General features: G+C 32.7%; 1 protein-coding gene across 1 annotated transcript; it reads left to right on the top strand.

The window, feature by feature from the left end:
- Positions 12118–13257, top strand: LOC109352891. Its single transcript, XM_019595074.1, has one exon. It carries the CDS (start codon positions 12118–12120, stop codon positions 13255–13257), a length of 1140 nt encoding a protein of 379 aa, XP_019450619.1.

Below are 27892 nucleotides of genomic sequence, written 5' to 3'. Positions count from 1 at the left end.
TTGATTGAAAAGATTACAAGAAGCATGCTATTTATAATAGCTATTAATGTAACTGAAAAAACAGAATTACTCACCTTTATAATAATGGAAAGAATTAACAAAATCCTAATACTCCCCATTAATTCATTCCTATTACAAACATACTACATTCAGTAACCTTCTAAACCTTTCTACTCTTAATGCATTAGTCATTACATCTGCAATTTGAACTTCTGTTGAACAATGTTTCAAGTTTATCTTCCCTCTTCCAACTTGCTCTCTTAGAAAATGATATTCTCTCTATGTGCTTGCTCTTTCCATGTGCAACTGGATTCTTTGCAAGATTAATAGCATATTTGTTGTCTACTAATAGTTCCACTGTTCCATTAAAATCTATCTTCCACTCTTCAAGCAAAGAGATAAGCAAAGAGACATGCCGTAGTACAAGATGAGATGTATTCGACTTCACAAGTGGATAATACCACCACTTCTTGTTTCTTGGAGCACCATGAGATAGGGGATCCAAACACCAAGAAAACATAGCCCATTGTGCTCTTCCTCTCTAGTAAATCAGAACTCCAAACAAAGTCAGAATAAGATACAAGTTGCAGACTCCCTTTTGTTGTCTTATTTGAAAACAGAATTTCAAAATCACATGTTCCTCTCAAGTACCTTAGAATTCTTTTGGCTGCTATCATGTGTGACTTCCTTAGATCACTCATAAACCTACTCACTAAGCCAAATTGTATGAAATATCTGGCCTCATGTGGCAGATAAACCTTAGGCAACCAACCATTTGCCTATACCGAGTACTATCCACTATTGGTTCATGTTCACCCTTATCCAACTTCAAGTTCACCTCTGTCAGTAATGAGTAGATCATCTACATATAGGCATATGATGAGAATATTAAGATTGCTCATGCTCTTGATATATACACCATGTTCCATATCACACTTCTTGAACCCTGAATATGAGAGAAAGACATTAATTCTCTTGTTCCAAGCTCTTGGTGCCTTCCTTAGTCCATACAAGGCTTTCCTCAACTTGTACACTTTGATTTCACTGCCCTCTATCACAAATCCTAAAGGCCGAAGAACATATACCTTTTATTCAAGAGGGCCATTGAGGAAAACATATCTTACATCTAGCTACCACATTGCCCAATTGTTCTTCTTGCTTGCTAGAGCCACAATCAGCCTTACTATTTCTAGCCTTGCAACTGGTACAAAAACTTTAGAAAAATCAATCCATTCTTTCTGTATAAAGCCTTTTGTAACCAACATGGCCTTGTGTTTTGTAGTGGTGCCATCAGGGTTCAGTTTGGTTTTGAACACCCATTTTACTACTATGGGCTTCTTGTCAGTTGGAGGTTGAACCAATTCCCAAGTTTTGTTCTTGTTGATTGATCTCAATTCCTTCTTCATAGCTTCTTTCCATACATTCCTATTTACTACCTCTTCGACATATATGGGCTCTACATATGCAAATAGGGCAATGAATTGCACTAGCTCTTTTTCATTGTTAACAACATCATCTTCTTCTCCATTTGAGGCTCAATTTCATTCATTGTTTGAGTCTCATCATCAATTTGATCCTTATCTGTCCATTCAAGTGAGATTTGAGCATTAGATGTTGACCTTATTCTTCCCTCCTTCTAAGAGTCGTGGTTGGTTCTTAGGTTGAATAGCTTGTATGAGCCTATAGGGTGATAACCAACAAAACTCATTGCTTCACTTTTATCATCTAGTTTTCTGCTTCTCTAATAAGGAATGTGTTTGTAGCATAAGGATCCAAAGATCCTAAAGTGTCTCACTGATGGTTTCACATCTGTCCAAACTTCTTCAGGCACCTTGAATGCAAGTCTCTTTGTTGGACAATGATTCAACACATAGGCTGCTGTAGTTGCAGCTTCTCCTCATAGGCCTTGTGACAGATTTCTACTCTTTAATGTGCTCCTCACCATATTAAGAATGGTTCTATTCCTCCTTTCAGAAACTCCATTATGTTGAGGGGTGTATGGAGCTGTTACTTCATGTATTATCCCATTCTCTTTGCAATAAGCTTCAAACTCTTTGGAAGTATATTCACCCCCTCCACCTGTTCTCAGAATTTTGATAGATTTTTCTGATTGCCTCTCAACCATACACTTGTAGGATTTGAATTTTGCATACACATCACTTTTAGCCTTCAATAGGTATAACCACAATTTTCTACTGTAGTCATCAACAACTGCCATGAAGTACTTGTTTCTACCTAAAGAGGGAACTTCCATTGGCCCATATACATCTGAGTACACTATATGCAATAGTTTTTTGGCTCTGGATGTAGTGAAGTTACTAAAGGATGATCTAGATTGCTTGCTAACCAAACAACTATCACACACTTCCTTAGGCATGTTGATTGTAGGTAAGCCAATGGCCATTTCCTTGGTCTTCATGAGACTGAGATCCTTGAGGTTGAGGTGTCCAAGTCTCATGTTCCACAACCAAGTGTCGCACCCCAATTTTCGGTTGTACGATTTTGTTTAGAGTCACCACTATATTTTATAGTTAAAAATCTAGAAAAAACATTTTAAGTCCAATGACCTTGGGCTTTTGGATTTTTGATATCGAGGTTCGGGAATCAGTTACAAGGTAGGGAATGTATTAGCACCCTACCCATCCGCCTTAGGCGGTACCTTTCACTAAAATATATGACTTTATTATTATTATTATTAAATTATATGGTTAATTAATTAATTATTAAAAGGAACGAAATTATTTATTTTTATTATTGTGCTTGACAATATTGACATTGATCCTACGTATCCCTATTAAGGGAATCAAGACTTACTTAGTTCTTTAGTAAAAACACATTTGTTTGTTGACAAATTTTATTAATGAAAATATTTATTATTGTGCATTTTTGGAGAGAAAAAAAGCGTTTTGATTAATTATTAGTTTGCATTGATAATCGTGTTAATAAAAATATGGTTGTTTCTTTAATTTATGGTGATATTTATTTGATTTGAAAAAAAGATCTTATTAATTAATTGCTAGGTAATAGATATATCATTGACTTTCTATTATAAAAAATAAAATTTATCATATGACAATGTTATTATTATTATTTTTAATAATATTATTATAAAAATTATTAGTAAAATTATTTCTTTAATGGTGGCAATAAAAGTTGGTACAATTATCATACACACATTCGGAAAAATGAAGGTACTTACTTGTTGAAGCTTGCAAAGGAGCAGGGATACAGAGCGAACAAAAGACAAATGACTTACCAGGCTCGATGACGTGTCAGAACCAGATTGGCCGACACTGCAAAGTATGGAGAATATGACCATGTGGTAGATCTGCACACTTTGGGTGAGGAATGGTGCACTTAAATGTGGATAATCTTATGTTCATGTGAGAGTATTAATTTGGAGCGACATGGTGTACTACAATCGCATGATGTTTCGAGATTTGATTGGTTATGAGTGGTTGGTCAACGCATATGCGGACTAGAAATTGAGAGTTATTTTTTTTAGGGATTTTTGTGTGTAATTCTTGGTTGTAATTTTTACATGGAATTCTTGTCTTTTTAGTGCTTTTTTGTGTGGAATCCCCCCTTCCCCTCTTTGGTGAATAAGACACTTTATTTATAGACTATGACTTATCACATGTGCTTAATGAAGAGAGTATCTCCCATTAATTGATTAGAGGAGGTTAAGCGAAATAAGTCATATTTGCAACATAATCAAATTGATTTGAAATTTGCTTGATATGATTTGATTTGCTTATTCTCATATTGCAACCTTATTTTACTTGATTTGAAATCTCTAAAGGTTTAATTTTACATCGAATCAAATCTCTAAATATTAATTATTATAATCAAAATTATTTATGCAACACAATTAGATTGATATAAAATTTTCCAATCTTAATTTGATTTGCATATTTCCTAATTGCGATCTTTAACTTATTTGATTGATTTGCAACCTTGATTTATTTGATTCCAAATCTCTAAAGATTTAATTTTCTAATCAAATTGATTTAGCAATACAATTAGATTGATATGAACTTTCTAATTTGATTTGATTTGCATATTTTCATATCACAATCTTGATTTGATTTTTGAATCCCTAAAGATTTAGTTATTATCAATGTGATTCATGCAACTTAATCAAATGGATATGATGTGATACAAATTACATATTTTCAAATCTTTAATTTATCCGATAATTCAATCAAATTTTTAACTCATTCACTTTTTATTTTTATTTATTTATTGTTATTATTATTTTTGAGAATTCAATTACTTTAAATTTGAATTTTGGTTAACCTAATCATTGATATTTAGCAACCTTAACAAATGGTTTAGTCTTATTATTTTAAATTTGAATTTTGGTTAACCTAATTATTTAGATTTAGGAACATTAACATAACATATTTTGTTTTATTATTTTTAGAAAACCATTGTTTTGAATTCTGTTACTTTTTATTTAAAATAGTTTTGGGCTTTTTCTGGGCATGACAAAAATGGGTGTTCACACCAAGTATCATTTGATAGACTTTCCATAGTGAAGCATTGAGATTCAACTGCATTGAGGCTTAATTGAAATGCTCTATTATGAGTTAATGGAGCACTCATGATCTTTCTTTCCACATTATCAAAGACTTCCAAGCATCCCTTCTGCATATTCACTAAGAACCCTTTTTCTAGTAGTTGTCCAAGACTTATCAGTTTGTTTCTAATGTTGGGAACATACAATACATATGTTATCATTGCCTTTCTGTCATCCTTCCTATTGATGAGTACATCACCAGTGCCCTCTCCTTGAATCAATCTATTGTCTACAAATCTGACCTTGCTCTTCTTGCTTGGATGAAAATTAACAAGCCAAACTCTATGGCATGTCATATGGTTAGAGCAACCAGAGTCAATGTACCGCATCTCTTCACCTCTTTCTCTTTGGTCTATTATCATCATCAACAATACATGGTTATCACCGTCTTTGTTTTCCGGTTCTTCTTTCACCATGTGAGCCTCACTGTGGTGTCTGCTATCAATCTGTCTTGGCATTGCTTGACATTCTGTGGAGAAATGTCCAATCATGTTACAATTGAAGCACTTGATTCTCTTCTTGTCTATCTTTTTCTTGCCACCTCTGCTTGCATTGAATCCTCATTTCCTTGGGAAGTTTGTGGTCTGTTCTTGATCAAGTCTTTCTTGATCTTGATTTGTACTCCTAGCTTTGTATTTTCTTCCTCTACCTTGGTTTCTACTTCCACCTCTGCCATAATAGCTTCATTTCTTGGAAGCTTAGGCTTGCAAGGCCTGCTCAGTTAGCCTTTCCATGGTTCTTTCTATGAGCCTTTGCTCATGAGCCTCAAGGGATCCTTGAAGCTCTTCTACTCTGAGATATTCAAGCTTCTTGGATTCTTCAATTGCTACTACAATATGATCAAAGCGAGGTGTCAATGTTCTCTATATATTTTCCATAATAGTTTGATCAGAAATCAGTTCACCACATGCTTGCATTGCATTTGTGTGGTTAATGATTCTCTTGCAAAATTGTGCCACCCTCTCATTAGAATCCATCTGCATAAGCTCATATTGTCTCCTCATAGTCTGTAATTTGACCTTTTTCAATTGCTCTGCACCTTTGTTGCAATTCTCCAAGATTCCCCAAGCTTCATGAGAGGATTTTGCTGCTGCAATCATCTCAAAATATGCTTCATCCACACATTGATGAAGTAGGCACATTGCTTTACAATCTTTCTTCCTATTCTCCTTGTGAATCAACTTCTCTGCTTCTGTTGATTATGCATCAATGCATGAGTATCCATCTACAACTATTTCTTCAATTTCTTGGAATCCCATGATGGCTTTTATTTGAACACTCCATCTATTCCAATTATTTCCATCAAGAATGGGAAGATTGGTTATGAAGTTGTTGCTTGAGTGACCAATGATTAGTTAACAGATAAAGAATGCTTAGAGTAGGATGAGGAGAATAGACGAAAGAAGAAGAATCAACCTTGTGCTCTTGATACCAATTTGTTGGAGAAAAGACGAAAATTAACTGTGAAGGAGAAGAAGATGTAATGAAGTAATAGCCGAGAAAAGGTATGAAGTAGATTAGGAATGAAGAAGATTGAGAAGGTGGTTTCAATTTATAAGAAACATGTATATTGATTGAGAAGGATTGATTAGAAGATTACAAGAAGCATGCTATTTATAGTAGCTATTAGTGTAACTGAAAAAACAAAATTACCCATCTATCTAATAATGGAAAGAATTAACAAAATCCTAATAAAAAACAAACTTACAATATTGTGTTTCAAAAGTGGCAATGATTTTAGGGTTAAAAATATTGTCAATTCTTAACATTTATCCAACAATTGTAATTCCATAGACATACACATACAAATGATGATGAGAATAACTCAAGTATAAGAATATATGTCATCGATCACCTCCATCTTATCATCACCAATACTTTATGGATGTGATCATCATTACAACCATTATTGTTACTATCAATGTCAGTATACATACCCTTATCGTTGTTATTGTCATACCATCATATAAAATGGAAGTACATCATATTTATATGTTAATTATCATTGACTTTAAAACAAACTACTACATATGAATAGGGATAATATATTAATCATGTAAAAAACTGTCCAACCTTTATTACATAAATATTAAATTATTTTTTTGTAAAATATATGTTATTTTATATGAAGTTTGACATGCTGGTTGATTAGCACAAACCTAGTTTAAATTTTATAAATGTATTCATTTCCAATGCAAACTTACTCCTCTAACTGAGTTAAGTTGTGTGACTTGTGTCTACCTATCACAAACTCTTCTTTAATTTACTATCAATTTTTTTAAGATATAAAATTTAGGTGAGTTAAATTCTAACTACTCATAAGGACAAGCCTCAGTACATAGATGAATACAAGTTATTCAACAATGAAGTTATAAGGGAAAATGAATGAGAGGGATTAAAGAGATAGGAAAGGAAAATGGAAGAGGAAAAGAAGACAATCATTTATCTTGCTTGAGAGTATGAAATTCTCAGGATGACATCTTCTCTCCAAAAAGAATGTACCACTCCATGTCCATTGTTTGCTATTGGTCATAAAATATTTAAATATTAAATTTTTAACACAAATACATTTTTTCAATCAATCACAAACAGTAATACATATAGAATGACATATTATATGAGACAATAGTTGTGCTCCCGAAATTTAAATGTGGAAGTGTAAACTAATGATAATATAAGAATATTTGTTATTTTTCTTTTAAAAATTCAATTAACAATGACAAATGGATAATAACATATAATTTTATTAAAAATATTTAAGTATTTTTACATTTTATCTCTAGAAAAACTCTCAAATTGGGTAAACTATAAAAAGACATGTGGAGGGTTATAGAGGCCTTCCAAAAGCTTTCATTCTTCTTCATCCAACTCCCAAATAAGGGGTTGCTTTCCAAAACCATTTTTCATTTCTTTCTCCTCCAAAATCACACTATCAAACAAATCCTTAGGAATTACCGTAGGAGATAGTATGGAAAAAGGATCTTCTCGATAAAATTAGAGATGGGACTATGTTTTTTTCATTTGTCTTAATTATAAGTATTATTTTAATGTATGTCGCACCCCAATTTTTGGCTGCACGATTTTGTTAGAGTCGACATTATATTTTATGGACAAAAATGTTGAAAAGTCTTTTAACCCAATTAAATTATACTTTGGACTTTTGATATTGAGGTTCATGAGTTGGTTATAAAATAAGAAAGATATTAGCACCTTATTTGTTTGTGTTAAACAGTACCTCTCACTGAATTATATGGCTTATGTTAGACTTTTAAAATTATTCGGTTATTTAATTAATCATTAAAAATTGACAAATTTTATTTATTTATTGTTGTGTCTAACAAGGTGACCTTACTTCTATGTATCCCAATTTTAGATAGGGAATTAAAATTATGTAGTTCTTAGTTGGAGTACAATTTTTGGTTAAATGTTTTAATTAGGGAAAGAAGCGGCTAGCGCGATCGTCCAAATAATAAGTTGAGAGAAAGAAACAATCAGTGACATTCATTCCTCCACCCTTTATGTGGTTGACAATTTTCATTTTTTTAGTAAAATATTGATTTAGATATTTATTTAATAGTGAGAATGACTTTTATCGTTAACTCTTATTAATTATTATTTTTAAAATTTATTTTTATTGATATTAGGAATTAATCTAATGAAAAAAGTGTAGTAACGCAACTGTTTGGACATGATTTAAGGACAAGAAGTGTTACCATGATCCTTCTTCATCTTTGATTAATCCCCCAATTTATGTAACTATAATAAGTATTACTATATGAAAATATATATTTTCAAAGTAACTAATTTTTATTATTTTAATTATATTAAGAATTCTGCTTATTTTTAATTTACACTATTTTTTGTTAATTATAAAATTCGTTAATTAGTTGTTACAAAATATTATCTTCACTTTTTATGGTTTATCGCAAAAATAATAACATAATTATTTATTATTATAGTTTTTTGAAATTGGGTTTAACATTATTTTTAAGGAAAAAGTGTTTGTAAGATTGCCCATTTTTTATTAAAGAAGTATGGTTTATTATTGAATAGAAATGTATAAAATAAAAAATAAAAAAGGAAAGAGAAAGAAAAATCTAACCGATGGTTGAAACTAGGTTGGCACGAGTTGGTTGGAAAGTACTTTAGTCACACAGAATCAAATATCAGGAAGGAAACACAAATTGCCTATGTTCACGTCTATGTGTTGAGGCTATACTCGCCTACATGTTGTTACTTGACTGGTAGGATCGATGGGAGCACAACATTAAGAATAAGCTCGGCTGGGGGGGGAGTGTCAATTTGGTACAGCGATGTCTATGCAAGGAAGAACATATTCGCCTTGTTTGAAGAATTGACTTTGCTGCCACATGGTGTGTCTTGAATGGCAACCAAGATGGTCACACAGTTCTGGCAATGAAACCGACCACACATGTTTCTCTCTCATAACCTGTTCTTTACTTTTTTTCTTTTTTTTTAGAATCTTTTTTTTTCTTTGGCATATGCTACTATTTATAATCTAAGTATATTGACATATGCAAATCTCTCATTTAATTCCTTGCATAGAATAAAGGTGAAATTTGATCTATTTTTGATTAATTGAAATTCAAATTTGATTTTCATCATTATGGCTTGGAGGAGATTAAGGGAAAAAATATTATTTGTATTTAATTCATATCCAAAAATTATGGTTTTCATGATTATGATCTCTCTAATTAACATTCGAAATTAATTAAAATTTGAATTTATATTATTTTTGGATCATTAAAAATGTTATCTTTCACTAGAAAATACTTAAACATTTTTCTTAAAAAGTTTACACTTTATTGTAATCTATATGAGTATAATCTAATTTTTTGACTCAAAAATACTTAAGAGTGACTAAAAAACTTTGATTTGGCTTCAACTTTCATAATAAGTGTAAAAACAAATTTATTCTTATTTGAATAAACAATAAGATGGAGATTTTTTTGTAAAAAAAGATTGACTCCTTTCAATTACCCATAAACTACTATTTAATTCACTAAAGTTCTTTTTATTTTATTTTATAAAAACAAAAAAGTAGGAGATGAAAAAGGGGGAAAAATAATTGTCATTCTTACCTTATTAAAATGCAACCAAATCAATTTGGTATGATTTGTATTTTTCATAGTACAATCTCTTACTTTTTTGTTGAATCATTAAAGATTTAAATCTTATTTAGGTGATTCATGCAGCCTAATCAAATTGATATGATTTGGTTTAGTTTACATGTTTTCAAATCTTTAACTTATTTGATAATCAAACTTTGATGAAAGTAAATATTTAACTCATTCATTTTTTTAAGAATAATTTTGATGAAACTTTTTTTGGTCGGACAAAATTGGGTGTTCAAAACTACTCATCTTTACTTGTTGCTTATCGAATAGTTTAATCGGGATGGAGAGATATCATGATAAGTAACTAGTAAAGCAAAAACACTAATTTTGTTAAGGCCAAAAAAATCTAATAATACCTTGGATCAAGGGGAAACTATGGATTCGGTGGAGCGGTTCAAGAATATGTTGTGGTGGACCATAGATTTGTTGAGGCAGTTCCTGCACTTGCCATGATGTACTAGGGATTTGTTGAAGTAATTCTCGTGCTTGCCATAATGAACTATGAATTTGTTGAGGCAGTTCTCGAGCTTGCCATGATGTACAAGAGATTTGTATAGGTTGGTCCCGAGCTTGTCATGATGAACTCAAGATTTGTTGAGGCAGTTATCGCGCTTGCCCTGATGAACCATGGATTTATTTAGTCATTTCATATGCTTGTCGGGATGAACCACAGATTTGTTGAGGCAGTTATCGCACTTGTTGTGATGAACCAGAGATTTGTTGAGGTAGTTCACGCGCTTGTCCTAATGAAATAGGGATTTGTTGCGGCAGTTCTCACATTTTCTGTGATAAACGGAGGATTTATTACGGCAGTTCACGCGCTTGCTAAGATGAATCAGATATTTATTGAGGCATTTCTCACGTTTGTCATGATAAACCAGAGATTTGTTGAGGCACTTATTGCGTATGAGCACTCATTTTTGTCCGGCCCAGAAAACATCACAAAACTCCTTCAAATAAAAAATAATATAATTCCAAAATTGGTTTAACAAAAAAATAAATAAAAAGAAGATTATCCTTTAGAAGTTTCTATGGATTTTCAGAATAAATAACAAAGCCAAAATAATAAAATTAAACCATTTATGTTAAGGTTTTTAAATCTAGTTGATTAAATTAACCAAAATTATCCTAAATCTAAATCTAACTAAACCATTATGTTAATGTTTCTAAATCTAAATCTCTCATTTTATTATTATCATAAGCTGTTGTTGCAAGTTTTCGACTTAGAATCACTCTCACTTTGAGTTAGTGTAAGCATAAATGTAATGTGTGATAATGCAAAATGCATGTTCCTTAAGGTAATGGACCATATCTTAGGGTGGTTTAGCCATCATCACCATATATGAAGTGTCACAATGAGTTGACATTTGTCATATAGTTAAGGCTAATTTGGGATAAAGGTGAGTTACCCATGTGTAAACACCTAATTTTGTCCGACCTTATTTTATAAAACAAAAAAAATCAAAATAATAAAATAATGACATTTTTTAAATGTCTTGTAACCAATTTTATCTCTGAATCTTAATCAATGATTAATTGGTAAAGGTTTTGGTTTTGAATTATTGATTGTCTGTTTTACTTTCAGTATTAATGAAAATAGTTCGTATTTATTGTTTTTGAGTAAAATTCTCATTAACTTGTTGGTTACAAAAATTCAATAAAGAGGAATATCAAAGGCCACGGAATGAAATGTAGGTTTTTCTTGTTATTGGAACATACTCAACATCAAAATGCTGACCACAATAACTTGCCAATCAAGCCACATGCATATGTGCCCCATGCTCACACCAACAAAACTAAAGGCTCATCCCATGCTCCAGCACAAGCCACTGGTTCAAGCAGCTCGGTTAGAGTCCTATGCGCCATAGCGCATCAGGTGCTCCTCTCAATCACATTGCTTCTGCTGCAAGCAACATTGCTTTTCTATATAAGCAAGCATATGGTTATGTAATCATTAATGGAAAAAAAATACAAAGGTTATGAGGTATATTGAGTTTAACTTTCGTAATATGGTATCAGAGCCTTCACTATGAAGGCTCTGTTTACCCAAGATTGCAGAAATCTTTGTCACTCACCTCATTCAAAGAAGACATAGCCAAGAATTCAGGCGAAATATAAAGAAGAAGCATCCAAGAATTGATTAGCAATGGAGCAAGAAAGAAGCATGCTAACCACTTTAAGCACTAGCGAAGTGCAGAGCCCATATTTCCTCCATCCAGGAGAGAACCCAGGGGTTGTGTTGGTCACACCACCACTTGAAGGAACAAATTATCACTCATGGATGAGATCCATGAGGAGAGCACTAAACACCAAGAACAAACTGAAGTTCATTGATGCTCTATCACACCTCCAACACAATCATCTTTGGAGTATGACATGTGGGATAGATGCAACAACATGGTCATATCGTGGATCACAAGATCCCTCTCACCAGAGATTGCACAAAGCACCATATACATTGAGAGTGCTCAAGAGTTATGGGCAGACTTGAAGGAAAGATTCTCAAAGGGAGATTACTTCAGGATTTCAGATGTATTGCAAGAACTACACTCAATGAAGCAAGGGGACAAGAGCATATCAACATATCACACAGAATTGAAAACACTTTGGGAGGAACTAGAGTCCTTGAGAATGATACTTGTATGCATTTGTGAGGTCAAGTGCAATTGTGGATCAAAAAAAGCTATAAGGGACCAAAGAGAAGTGGAACATGTCATTTGTTTCCTCAAAGGATTAAATGATGAATTCAGTGCAACCAGAGCACAAATACTCCTTATGGAGCCACTACCTCAAATAAACAAGGCAATCTCACTAGTACAGCAGCAAGAAAGTCGTTTTGATGAAGTCAATCCAATAAGCTCTAAGGCAATGCTCAACTTCTCAAACGACAAATTTAGCACCAACAGAAATGAGACTATACAGAAATGGAAATCAAGATTCCCTGGACAAAGAGGAGGTAATATGCAAGGAAGAGGAAAGAGCTTTGGCAAGAGCTCTAACAGAGGGTTTGGTGGACAAAGAAATGGCGGACAAAAGGTATGCACCTATTGTGGGAGGAATGGGCATACAATAGATTTCAAGCATGGTTTTCCTCCCAACACACCTCAAGGAAGTTCAAGACAAGACAGTGGATCAGTCAATGTAACGACAACTCAAGACATGAACACAGACAAAATTGAAAAGAATCAGGCACCAACCTCTGATACAAGGAACATAGGCTTCAACTTTGGGCCAGAGCAATATGGTCAATTGGAGTCACTCTTCAAAAGCATTGGAACAAACAATGAAGCAGGGAATGGACATAATGTAAATCAACTTAGTGTCATGCCAAACAATGACACTCAAAGTAGACCTGCCCAAGAACATCAAGAACCCTCAGGTATGAATGATCAATGGATACTTGACACAGGGGCCACTGATCACGTGTGCCCCTCCTTATCAAAATTTAACACCTTCAAGCACATAAGGCCTATCACTATAAACTTGCCTAATGGAACCACTATTCAAACCAAGATATCAGGCACAATAATCTTCTGAGTCACTAGCCTTACACAATGTATTATATGTGCCTACCTTTAAATATAACCTGGTCTCAAAGCACAAGCTAGTGTCCTCATTACACTGTAAACTAATGTTTGATGAATTAAATTGCTCTATCCAGGATATGACTACCTTGAGGATGATTGGGCATGCTGATGTTGTTAATGGACTTTACATGCTTAGGAGAGACCTTAAGGATAGCTTGGATATAGTGCATGATGTGAATACTTTAAATACTTTGCCTTTTTTTGACTTGTGGCACTTTAGGCTATGCCATCCTTCAATGAACATACTTAACTCTGTATGCAAGACCTTTAGCTATATAGACTGTAAACATAATCTTGTATGTGATTTCTGCCACTTAGGTAAACAAGCTAAGCTTTCTTTTCCAAATAATATGCATAGATGTTCATATGCCTTTGATGTTGTCCATATGGATATTTGGGGGCCCATAGTGAATATTTCTATACATGGCCATAGGTACTTTCTCACTGTAGTTGATGATCACACTAGACACACTTGGTTGGTCCTTATGAAATATAAGGTAGAAGCTAGACATCTTATGTATGCCTTTGTCCAAATGGCTCATACTCAATTTGGGAAACTAATCAAAGTCATTAGGACAGATAATGGTGTTGAATTTAACACCCCTGGTTTTTTATGGAGAAAGGAATAATGCATCAAAGATCCTGTGTGGAAACCCCTCAGCAGAACTCGGTTGTTGAGAGGAAGCATATGCATATACTAAATGTGGCAAGAACCTTACTTTTCCAATCAAAGCTCCCTAAAACCTTTTGGTCCTACGTTGTCCATCATGCAATCTACCTTATAAATAGGTTACCAACCCCAAACCTACAGCACAAGTCACCATATGAACTTCTCAATGACAAACTGCCCAACCTGCAAGATCTGAGAGTTTTTGGCTCACTGTGTTTTGCTAGCACCCTAGCTCAACATAGGACTAAACATAACCCTAGGGCCCGAAAGTGCATATTCCTTGGATTTAAAGACAACACTAAAGGCTACATACTCTTTGATTTAAGAAACAGAGAAATCTTTATTTCTCGGCATGTCATATTCCATGAACACATCTTCCCCTATAACACCAAACAGACTAGAGATCTCACCATCACACCAATAGAGAGTGATGACTTTGCCCTTCTACACCAGAGTCCAATGTTCCATGACACAACAGATCAACAAACTAACAACCTGCCCTTAGAGTCTAATAGTCCTAATCATACCCTTGACACCCCCATTAACTCTGAGGTCACCAACAACCCTGTTAGAAGATCTCAGAGAAATAGAAGTGCCCCTGCCTACCTGCATGACTTCCACTGCAATCTTCTCTCCCCTAGCCATACTCAAACCAAACACATCAAGGCTAGCCATCCTTTATCCACTGTCCTCTCCTATAACACAGTTTCACCTAGCCATCTAAAACATATATTGTCTGTCCAAACCAATATAGAACCTAAACAATACTACCAAGCAGTCAAGCACCATCACTGGATAGTAGCCATGCAACATGAATTAAATGCCCTCGAGATAAATAGAACTTGGAGCATAGTTGACTTACCACCTGAAAAGACCCCTATAGGATCCAAATGGGTTTACAAAATTAAGTACAAATCTGATGGCACTATTGAGATATACAAGGCAAGATTGGTTGCCAAGGGATATAACCAAACAGAGGGACTTGATTACTTTGACACTTTTGCACCAGTCATTAAACTAACCACAGTAAGGCTCCTCTTAGCCATTGCAGCCTCACAAAATTGGCTTGTGCATCAATTGGATGTCAACAATGCCTTCTTGCATGGTGACTTACATGAGGAAGTCTACATGTCCATTCCTCAGGGTGTCACATGCACAAACCCAAACAAAGTTTGTAAACTCCACAAGTCCCTTTATGGTTTAAAACAAGCTGGAAGGCAATGGTTCACTAGGTTAACCAAATGCTTATTATCCCTTGGCTACACACAATCTCACCATGACCACTCTTTGTTTACTAAGGCTTCTAACTCTATCTTTACTGACTTACTCATATATGTTGATGACTTGGTATTAGCTGGTAACAGCCAAAAGGAAATTGATTTGGTCAAATTATGCTCCTCTTTGTTTACTAAGGCTTCTAACTCTGTCTTTACTGCCTTACTTATATATGTTGATGACTTGGTGTTAGCTGGTAACAGTCAAAAGGAAATTGATTTGGTCAAATTATGCTTGGGCACTCACTTTAAAATTAAAGATCTAGGCCCAATCAAATACTTCTTAGGCCTAGAAATTGCTAGATCCACACAAGGCATCACCTTGTGCCAAAGAAAATATGCACTTGATATTCTTGCAGATACTGGCTTCCTAGCCTCAAAACCAACACCAACACCCATTATGAAGACCACAAAGCTACACCAAGACACATCAACTCCTCACTCTGATCCAGCAGCACACAGAAGATTGGTAGGAAGACTCCTATACCTGACCAACACAAGACCCGATATCAACTATGTTGTGCAACAACTAAGTCAATTCATGGCACAACCAACCATCACTCACCAACAAGCTCTCACTCGTGTTTTGAGATACATCAAAGGAAGCCCTGGACAAGGATTATTTTACTCCACCACATCAGCTCTTCAACTCAAGGCATTCAGTGATTCAGATTGGGCAGCCTGCATTGACTCACGCAAATCCATCACTGGTTCTTGTGTTTTTCTTGGTGATTCCTTAGTCTCTTGGAAATCCAAAAAGCAAACCACTGTGGCTCGTTCATCTTATGAAGCAGAATACAGAGCATTAGCTTCTACCTCGTGTGAAATCCAATGGCTCATTTATTTGCTCACCAATTTTAAGGTACATTTCACTCAACATGCCCTCTTGTATTGTGACAATAATTCAGCTCGATATATTGCTGCAAATTCTGTCTTTCATGAAAGAACTAAGCACATAGATATTGACTGCCATGTGGTTCGAGAACGACTCCAAAACAAGCTCTTCCACCTCCTTCCTATCCAAACAACTCAACAAACAGCAGATATCCTAACTAAAGCTCTGGATCCTACACCATTTCATTACTTGCTTTCCAAGCTGGGCATAATCAACATCTATGCTCCAGCTTGCGGGGGGCTATTGGAACATACTCAACATCAAAATGCTGACCACAATAACTTGCCAACAAAGCCACATGCATATGTGCCCCATGCTCACACCAACAAAACCAAAGACTCATCCCATGCTCCAGCACAAGCCACTGGTTCAAGCAGCTCGGTCAGAGTCCTATGCGCCATAGCGCATCAGGTTGAGGCCCTTGACCGAAACAACATGGCGCATCAGGATAAGGCCCTTGACCGAGACAACATAGCTCATGCCACGCCAAGCATCAGGCGTAGTCCCCTCGGTCAGGATGCTCGTGTTAGGCTTACTAGGCTCGGTCAGACTGACGCACCAGACTTGCTCAGGCTTATGCACACCAGCGTTGGCGCACAACAGCATACGGTCAAGCTCATGGACCTGGCTAGCCTTGGCGCACCAGATTTCTACCAAGGCCTGACTGGCCTTGGTGCACCAGATTTCAACCAAGGCCTCAAAGCATGCGCACCAGATTTCTACCAAGGCCTTAAAGCCTGCGCACCAAATTTCTACCAAGGCTTGACTGGCCTTGGCGCACCAGATTTCAACCAAGGCCTCAAGGCCTGCTCGGTCAAAGTTCTATGCACATGAGCAATTAATTGGCACGTGTATTTTATATGGGCACATCTTATATATTCTAGAAGATAGCTCACCCTATGTTAGTTAGGCAAGTTTGTTGGTTAGTTAGTTCGGTTAATTCTCCTCTCAATCACATTGTTTCTGCTGCAAGCAACATTGCTTTTCTATATAAGGAAGCATATGGCTATGTAATCATTAATGAAAAAAAAATACAAAAGTCATGAGGTATATTGAGTTTAACTTTCGCAATACTTGTGTGTGTGCTTTTTCATTTCCACAACTCCTACCAACAATCGCGATTATAAAGATAGAAACTAAAAAGACCATGGGAAGCATTTTTCTTGTGTGTGTGCGCTAAACCATTTTATTTGGGGAGCATCATAGTGTTCAAGTTTGTTGTGAACAGATGAGTGAGCATCTCATACACCTAATCCAATTATAGTAGCCACAAAATCATAGTAAACATGAACCTTTTGACTTAACCTTATTCTCATCCATCTCCCTCTTCACATAATTCAGATCATCATACTCATATCACACATATAATCACCATATTCCTTTCTATATTTTTATCATTATTTTATCACTATCTCACTTACTCTCTTTTCACCTTTTTCATACACTCATGGCTGACCTTTACTCTAGTTTCCTCTCCTTATACCTTTTTTTAATTCTTCTTCCATTCCAACCCATTTCCGGTCTCCCCAAAAACATTTTTCAACATCACCACCATCAACCCCATAACTTCATCAACCTCTATTACATTCTAACACATTCCTAACTCCCAAATATAATCTCCAACCTATCATATCCATCTACTCCATTAAACACAACCCTAAAGCCTTGTCATCTTTCATCTACACTTCCTCTTTCTCCTACTTCACCATTCTACGTTGCATTTTTCATTTCAAATCACCACCACTTTTATTTCATTGCTTGCTTTTCTAGGCTTCTTTCCTTTTGTATCTCTTTTCTTACTCACTTTTTCATCTTTTCATTTTTAGTACTATATTTATAGTTTCTATAAAGTTTGCTTTTTTACTATGACCAAGGACATTTCTTTGAAGTTTGACTCTCATTATCTATCCTATGTGCTTTCCATTATCACCTTAACTTTTCTTTGTCCTCATGCTGTGAAAAGTCCTATTTTTCTGCTTAATTATCCTACCCTTTTTCGTTTTCATGATTTTCTTATGTTACTCCGGCATTAGTCCTAATTAAGAAACTATGGAAGAGACATTTATTGCATTTTGTGGAATAAAAAAAGATGTTCAAAAGAGATTGATTATTACAAGCAAGATTGGAACCATGTGTGTCCATTACCCACCAACAGGTACACGTTTTTGTGTTTCTTTTTTACATACTTTAATTATATTATGGTTTATTTTGTCAACTTTTTTATTAAAATAATGCATCTTTTATTTATTAAATATGAGTGGATATTTTATCTAATGAATTTTATGGAATTTTTATAGCAAAGACATGGTTCGAGACGTCTCTATCTTCTCTGAAAATGGTATGATCAGCTCAGTCTGTAAGCTATAAATTTCATACAAAAACAATTAACAACTATTTTATCACCTAAATGAATGTTATGAGATTTTTATAGTAATGTCATGGCTCGAGTCGTCTCTAACTTCTCTACAAGTGGGAAGAAGATCTATAACCAAAACTGTCTCTAAACTATTAGTTACATCGAATTAAAACAATTATATACTGAAATATTTCAAATTCATAAAATCAACTCCACTAAATCTATATTTACAAATTAACAATAATCAACTGAACCAATTTTCAAACAAAAACTACGTAGTCTTGATTTTCCTATTGCACCTAGGGATACGTAGGAGTAAGATAAACTCTTATCAAACACAAATATAAAAAAATAAAAATATTTTGTTCCAATGATTAAATGTTTAAATTTGTTTAATGGTATAACAATCATGTGATTAGCAAGTGTATCGTTTTAATATGGGCGGATGTGATGCTAATACATTCTCCGATCCGTAATTGACTTCCGAGCTCAGAATCTTTGTTTAAAAGACCATATTATCCTAATTGGGATAATTAGAGAGTTCTCTATGTTTTAGCCGCAAAAAATATAGTGGTGACTCCAAATGAAATTAGGAGAGTTAGAAATCGAGTTTGCATCTTCCTAAGTTATAGAGTCAATCTTCTAATCGAAAATTATGTCGTGACATAATGTTTTTTTTATAATAAAAAATTACCAATAGGATGATGAATCCTATTAAGGGTACTTTATTTTACATGCACGTGAGATGTGCCTATGGTGTAAGGATACTTATGTGCAATAATATCCTATATCATTTGAGCTTGACGTGATACAAGGTCACTTTATGTAAGGGACATGAGTCCCAACTTATGTGTGTTATGGTAGGGTATAGTACAATATGTTCCAAGGTTCATAATAGGTACACCTACAAGAGTTTTTTTTAGAATATTTAAGGAAGAACATCGTAAGGTAGAGTTCTAAGGTAAAGTGGATGTCTTAACAAACTCTAGACTCCCTATAAGGTGCCCATATTGTACCTCTTCAAAAGAAGAGAAACTCAAATATTATACGGTTAGAAACAAGAGCTCGTCTCAATTGGCTAACTCACAATTCTTGATAACAATATGAGTGATCCACACCACTAATACCAGAAATGGCTAAAGCCATGACTAGCAAGGTTAGTGTCTCTACTATCCAAAAATATATTACTAATACGTGGATGTAGGACATATGATTGTGCCAAAACTTTTGTACTATATTTTTTGGAAACATACAACTACAACCACAACATATATCACAAGTTATCACAAAACAATATACAATTATTTAATAATGATAAACAATTACTATTTGTCTTTTTGTAAGGAATTTAAATAACCAAACAATTAAAAGTATCATATAGTTTAGTGATTATGGGTCGAACTCTCTTAAAAGAGTGCCTAGCAAAGTCGCCAATTATTGCAACTCGATATTCGGCTGCACGACTTTCTTAGAATCACACTATATTGGGCTTTGTACTTTTGATATCAAAGTCCGGGTGTCAGTTACAGAATATGGAAGGTACTAACACCATATCCACCAGCTTTAAACGGTACCCTTCACTAAATTATATGGCTTATATTATACTTTTAAAATTATTTGGTAATTTAATTAATTATTGAAAATGGATGACTTTTATTTATTTTTAACGTGACTTTACTCCTACATATCCCTATTTTAGATAGGGAATCAAGGATGTGTAGTTCTTAGTTGAAGTGTGGTTGTTGGTTGATTGTTTTAATTAGGGAAAGAAGCGGTGTAACGCGACCGTCCAAATGATGAGTCGAGGGAAATAAGTCATCAGTGGCGACCATCCCTCCATCCTTTATGTGGTTGACAATTTTTATTTTTCTAGTAAAAACATTGATTTATATTTATTTATTAGTTACTAATTATTATTTAAAAATAGTAATTTTGTTGATTTCAAGACAAGAAGTGTTACCACGACTCTCCTTCATCTTTGACTAATCACCAAAATTTATGTATTATAATAAGTATTATCGTATAAAAATATCTTTTTTTTGAAGTAGCTAATTTTTATTATATTAAGAATTATGATTATTTTTTATTAATAGTAATTTTTATTTAATCATAAAAAAATTTGTTCATTAGTTGCTAAAAAATATTATCTTCACTTTTCTTATGGTTTATCCCAAAAATATTAACATAATTATTTATTATTATAGTTTTTTTGAAATTGGGTTTAACATTATTAAGGAAAAATTGTTTGATAAGATGAAACATTTTTTATTAATTAAGTCTTGTTTATTATTAAATAGAAACGTATAAAAAAACTAAAAAATGGATGAGAAAGAAAAATATGTTTGGTGGTTGAAACTGAGTTGGTCATGTGTTAGTCTCGGGTTGGTTGGAATGTACTTAGTTACACATAATCAAATACCAGGAAGGAAACATAGATTGTCTATTATTGCGTCTACGCGTTGGGGCTACACTCACCTTCATGTTGCTAATTGATTGGTTGGATCGACGAGATTACAAAGTTCAAAATAAGCTCGGCCGCACATAATCACACAGTAGGAGGGGACGTTGTATAGTGGCGCCAATGCAAGGAAGAACGTATACACCTTGGTGTCGTGATCTATTGGTTCTTGTTTGAAGAGTTGACTTTGATGCCACATGGTACGCCTTGAGTTTCCAATAAGACGATCGCACGATTCTAACAATGAAACCGATCATAGAGGATCCTAACTCTCACAACTTTTTCCTCTTTATCTCTACCTTTTTTTCTTTTTTTCAGAATTTTCCTTTTTCCTTTGGCATATGCTACTATTTATAGTCGAAGTATATTGACACATATAAATCTCTCGTTTAATTCCTTGTATAGAGTAAAGGTGAAATTTGATCTTCCTTTCCTTTGATTAATTGAATTAAAATTTTGATTTTTATCATTATAGCTTGGAGGAGGTATAAAATTTGATATTCCTTTTAAGGAAAAAAATCTGATTTATACTTAATCCTTATCCAAAAAATCATGGTTTTCATGACTATGACCCTTAATAATTAAAATTTGAAATTAATTGAAATCAGAATTTATATTATATTTTGTTTTTGAACCTTAAAAAATGTCATTTTCAATAGAAAATACTAAACAATTTTCTTAAAAGGTCTAAAATTTATTATATCCCATATGAATGTAATATAATTTTTTGACTCTAAAATACTTATGAGTCCTTAAAAATACTTGATTTGGGTTCAACTTTCATAATAACTCTAAAAATATTTTTATTTTTATTTGAATGAAAACCAAGATAGATATTTTTTTATATAAAAAATTCTTCCTTTAAAATACTCACAATTGACTATTTAAGTCATTAAGGCTCTTTGTGGATAAGAGAAGAAAATGGGTAGAGATAAAGAGGTGAGAAATAAAGTATATTTTTTATTGTTTAGTATAAGAGAAAAATGAGAGAGAAAAAGAGAAATGTGTGTTTTCTTCGGGCGCACATCTTTCATCTCACATTTTGTATCACTTCATGTGGTATGAATTTTAATTGGTTGAAAACAATATATTTAAGTTAACAATTTAATTATTAAATATTTTTCGGACCGACAACAGTTCATAATACATAGTTCATAATACATTGAGTGATACAATGTTGTGGGACAAAAATGTGGTCACGTTTTTTTCTCTCGTTAATTTGTTTGATGTGATAGAAAAGAAGAAGATAGTAACAATCCAATTTTTTAAATATCAATAATATTATTGAAAATAATATAATATAAAATATATTGATTTTTGATAGTTAGTAAACTATATATTATTTGAGTTTAAAATTTATACATTATTAGTGTAAAGTTTTTTACACTATCTGTATATACATAATTCAACATTGATTTGTATTACTTTTGTTTAAGAGTCAATAAAGATTAATATATAAATAGTGGATGATTCACCTTAGTGCAAAAAATATTTACACTCTTAGTGTATATATTAAATCTATATTATTTTATCTTTACAGTTTTTAATTAGAGAAAAGTGTATGTAGTTGAAGTGTATGAGTTTGATATATTGTCATTGTTTTATTCATCATTTACAACAAATAATACAAATTAATTGTGAATATTGTACTGACTATATATATATTATAGTATACTTTTTTAATTACTTATCAATAATTATAACAATAGTTACTATGAATTAAATAAAAAAGAAGATGTAAAATTATGATATCAAATATTGTAAGATATTACTGGCATATTGATAGAGAAAGAAATTTTGTGATTCCCTCACTTTTTTACTATCTCCATCTTTTCTTTCCATCTTTTTTAGAAACGATAGAGAGAAATTTTGTCAACCAAATGGAATATACTTCAATTTCTCTCTCCATTTTTCTTTATTTTCTAACTATTCTGTACCAAAGACTTAAAAAACTCTTTTTTTTTATAAAAACAAAAAATAGGAGATGAAAAAGGAAAATTAGTTGTCATTTTTACCTTATTAATTCACAACCCAATCAATTTGGTATGATTTGTTTTTTCATACTATAATCTCTAATTTATTTTATTTTTTTGTTGAATCTTTAAAGATTTAATTCTTATTGAAATGATTTATGCAACTTAATCAAATATCCACTTTATATGTTTTCAAATATTTATCTTATTTCATAATCAAACCTTGTTAAAAGCAAATATTAACTCATTAATTTTTTTTAAGAATAATTTTAAATACAATTTGTTGGACAAAATAAAATAAGGTATTCACATTGTATATTAAAAATAAAAAATGTTATAATATATTATTTTGTCCAATCTTCAGTAGTATTTGTCTTTTCATTGGGAAAATGAATATTAATCATCATCGATAATACATTCTTGATCTCTACTATGCATTTTAGGCTATTTTATTCTCCATTTATTTGCTCAGGTTGGTTCAGGCTTCACTAACTTTCCAGAACTTGCTTCTCTCTCTCGTTCTTTCTCTTTCTGCCTCTCTTTTTTTTTTTATATTTAACTCTTTCTTCTTCCTCAACCTTTCATAGAGTCAACAATATTGAGTCTTTTAGATCTCAGAAACCTTAAAAAAGCATAAATCCAAATACCCTTCTTCTTATCAAACCCAAAGTTTTCAACTTTGTTTCTGAATCTATAATTTTTCTCAGTTGGGTGTCTCAGAAAAACCAAAGAGAAAATATGCTTGAGTTGTTCTTCACGGTGGCTTTTTCTGCTGCTCCTTTGGTTCTTTATGTTCCTCCAATCAGAAGCTTAAACCTCTTTGTAGAAACCATGGAAGATATGGTCAGAGAAACAAGAACATACACCATCAGGGTTTACCCTCGCCTAAGGGAAGCGTGGTTTAGGATCATGGATTGTATTCTCTGCAATACAAGGTAGATTTTTAATCAGAATGTGTTTGAACCAGATCTTAGTTACTCTAAATATTTCACCTTTTTTGTGTAATCTTGGACCCCTATGCTAGTTCTTAGATTGTGGTTCAGTCTTTTTGTAATTTGATTTGTTTTAATTCCCATCATAGAGATTTGATGTTGTTAGTGTTGCTTAATTTCCGGGATTATGCAGCTGAGTTGTTGTAATTATGTGTTACTTTGACTTATTTGAGGTAATCCTATTTGGTGGTTCATCTTCAATGACCCCTATATAAAATTCAAAAGAATAATCGATTTTTCTGGTGTTTATCAGATTGTTGAAAAATTAATTTCTTCCTTTTGGTTAATCATCAATGAAATGTGTGTTCATTTGTTTTTTTTGTCCTATCAAGGTTTTCTTTCACCTCCTTGATTCAAGAACTGATCCTTTCATATTTTGTGGTTTTTCCTTTTAACAAATATCTTTTGGAAGAATTGAAGGATCTGTAGATCTTATTTATTTGTTTATGATTTGGAAACTTAATCCTTAAAGTCATTTGATGTTTGAGCCACTGAGTTAGTGCCACCTGTTGGCGCATCACATGCCCGTTTGATGCGCAAAATTAGAGGCCAGGCTTCAAATGATATTTGATATAAGTCGGTTTCATAATGAGTAATGAGTGGCTAAAGAATTATTTAATGAGAAAAAATGTATATACGGAAGATTTTTATATAATATTAGTATATTGACTATTATTCATTTCTGTTATCATTGATTTTTTAAATAAATATAATATACATAAAAAATAAAGGTAAAAAGTATAATAATTATGTATAAATCTGTATTAGTATATAAATATTATATTCATATTTAATATATTGGACATTCTCAAATCAAATGCATATTTAAAAAGAAAAGGTGACAAACTAATCGTCCAACTATTTGGTTTAGAGAAGAAAAGTTAAAGGATAAAAAGCTTGAGCAAAGACAACTTAAGAAATGAAAATGCGTAGTAAATATGGTAAATTTTTAGTTGTTTATACATCAAGAGTATCTCAACACTATGTGAGTAGGAAGTAATTTATTTCATGATGTGTGTATGTTGTCTCTCAATGAAAACATGACATTTCAGTTTAAAAAATTAAATATTCATTGTTTTTCTATTTTTTCTTCATCATGATTGGTATAGAATATGGTTTGAGATATATTTTGGGATCCATAGATCATGATCTGATTTTTCTACTTGTTTTATTTCGGCCATTTTTTTCTTCGTTCTTTTCATTGTAACCAAATATGGAAAAGTTTTTTCCTTCCTTTTTCATTTCTCTCACTTTCTTTTCTCCCTTTTCATTCCAATCAAACATAGCCTAAAGTTAATGACATTTCAAATCCATTAATTATGTACATAAAAAAGAAACTGATTTCCTTTTTTTTTTTAATTTATATAATAATATATTGCTATTCTTCTAACTTTTCTTTACAAAGTTCAAACATTTATAATTCATATTGATGAACAAATAGAAATAATAAACAATAGAGATATGGCTGGCAAAATTAAAGAATGACATACCTTCTGATAAGAACCAACTACTCAATTCTCTTTAATTTCTTAGCAAATGAAGAGAATTACAACTTTGAATAATGAAGATTGTGTTTAATTTTGGTGGACAAATTTTGACTTATTATATGAAGAAGTCGGGAGAATTTTCACGCCATTCTTTATTCTTTCTGTTGTAAAGCATTTCTCTTCACTGGATTATATTGTGTATGAATATTTATAATCATCCATGCAACAATAATAAACACTAAAATAAATTAGGTTTCCGAACATAGGATAAGAGTATCATAAAATTTGTCTATGAAGGTGTTTTACAAGTTTTTAAAGATATCATGCAGTTCTTTTAAAATTGTATGAAATAGAAGAATGACTCAATAAAGTAAGAAGGGATAAGAAAATAACAAATACTTGAAAACTTTAATATATATGCATTTTATAATATAAGTTTTTTATATTGGTAGCTCATCATAATATATTTGTCTATATATATATATTAAATATGATAATTAAAAAGTGGACACAAAATTTCTTATTACACGTGTACTGATATAAGATTTTCTTAGGTCGGCAGTTCCTCTGTCTAACTTTATTATGTGCAGTGATTTGGGAGAACCAAGATTTTGGTTCTTTCTGAACAAACAAATGAAAGATCTCATTTTTTCTACTTTGATTTGCGAAATATGGTTATGAACATATAAAACGACAAATTAACCCACACACTCACCCAATAATATATTTTGCATTATATGGAAAAAGATATATACACCGACCGTATAAAGTTTTTTTATAGTGTCACTTTATCATTTATTATTAATTTTTAATTTTCATTGACTTCTAAATAAAAGTATTGCAAATGAATTGTAAATAATGTACTGACTGTGTATAAATCTTTACACTGTCCGTATACACATTTTACATCTACTACATAACAAACAAATGAATATTAATTATTATATGCTGTTCTGAAATCAGATACATGGGGTATAGTTTTGGATTTTTTTGTATCACGAAGGTATCCATTCATCACTTTTTGAGTAAGAAACTAATTCTTTTTGGGATGTATAGTTATTTCTCCCAATAAATATTATTTTTAAGAATCGAACATGACAACTTAGTGGGATCTTACACGACTATACCAACACTTTGTTATATAGCTACTAGCTAACCTAATAATGGATATTTATCTTGGATTCTTTTTTTGTATTTAAGTAAATAAAAACTCGTATTCTTTGTTTTCAAATTGTACCTATATTTTTCCTGTGATGTCTTAAAACTCAATTCTAGAGTTGAAAACGTCACAATGAAAATTTGAAGTTTGTCTTTAACAATGAATCATGTAAAAAGTTATTTCAATGGGTTGAGATTTTCTAGTGTTAAGAAAAAACTGCAACGACTCTTTATACGCATGACATGAAAATTTTAGTAAGTTTAAGTATCACATATTTTTCTTACATCTAGATAGTGTTAACAAGTGTTTAAGAACACTCTTTAAGGAATATTTTTCTTCTAAATTTTCCGTTATGGTTAGTACTCTTTCTCAATCTCATATTCCAACATATCTATGTTTATCACACTTTAGAATCAGATTTATCATTCCCATTTTCCAATCCCCCCAAATACGAAAAGGAAGGGGGAAAAGCTAAGAGAATAAATCACACAGATACACAGAAAATCAAACTACATTAAACACTAGAAGATGTGGCTGTCTGCTTTGTTTCTAAGTAAAACAGAACATGTATTATGTAACACTATGCCAGAGTTCTTTCTACTACACCTACCTAAGTGTATGAAATTAAAAATTGATAGAGAAAGGTAGCTCCATTTTGCCATGTTGATGCTATTGCATTGATTCCTCACCAAACACCTCAATGTTGCAAACTGGGCATTTCTGAAAAGAACAAGATAAATGAGATGGAGAATTGCATACACAGTTTTCAAGTGATTAAACTAATCTGTGAACCACAAATCTATGGGAAAGGGTAGCTGAATGTAGATTAATACAGGAGAGTCACATATAGGAGAATCAATTCGGTTTTATGTAGCCAAGTTGAGCGTAATTAGTAGACCATGTCAGAAAAGGACTAATAGATACAATAGTAAGAAGAGTTGATATCAGATGGAGGACAGTCTATAATAGTTAGAGGTAAAGTAAGACCAAGAAACACTCCAGGTGAATCCATTAAAAAGGAGGACTTGGATGCGAATGACCTTTTTGAAGACTGGGGTTATGACCGAAATTAATGGTCTCATTTTACCAAGACCATTATATACCAAGAAACACTCCATGGGAAAAGGACTTCGGTTGTGTATTTTTCACCTATTCCATAAGAAATGTTGAGAACCAAGATATTACCTTTTCCACAACTTTTTCTTTTGAAAAAACTGCTAACCCAATCCTGAACCTGAAATTCTGAACCCGAACCCGAATTTAGTGGGGTTGAAAACAATACCACCATCCTCGGCGCTATCAGTTTCGGGTAACCTACACC

Source organism: Lupinus angustifolius, chromosome LG07, assembly GCF_001865875.1.
Source record: "Lupinus angustifolius cultivar Tanjil chromosome LG07, LupAngTanjil_v1.0, whole genome shotgun sequence".
Lineage (NCBI taxonomy): Eukaryota > Viridiplantae > Streptophyta > Magnoliopsida > Fabales > Fabaceae > Lupinus > Lupinus angustifolius.
Note: the sequence above shows the minus strand (reverse complement) of the source record. Positions and strands in the feature narration are given on the sequence as shown.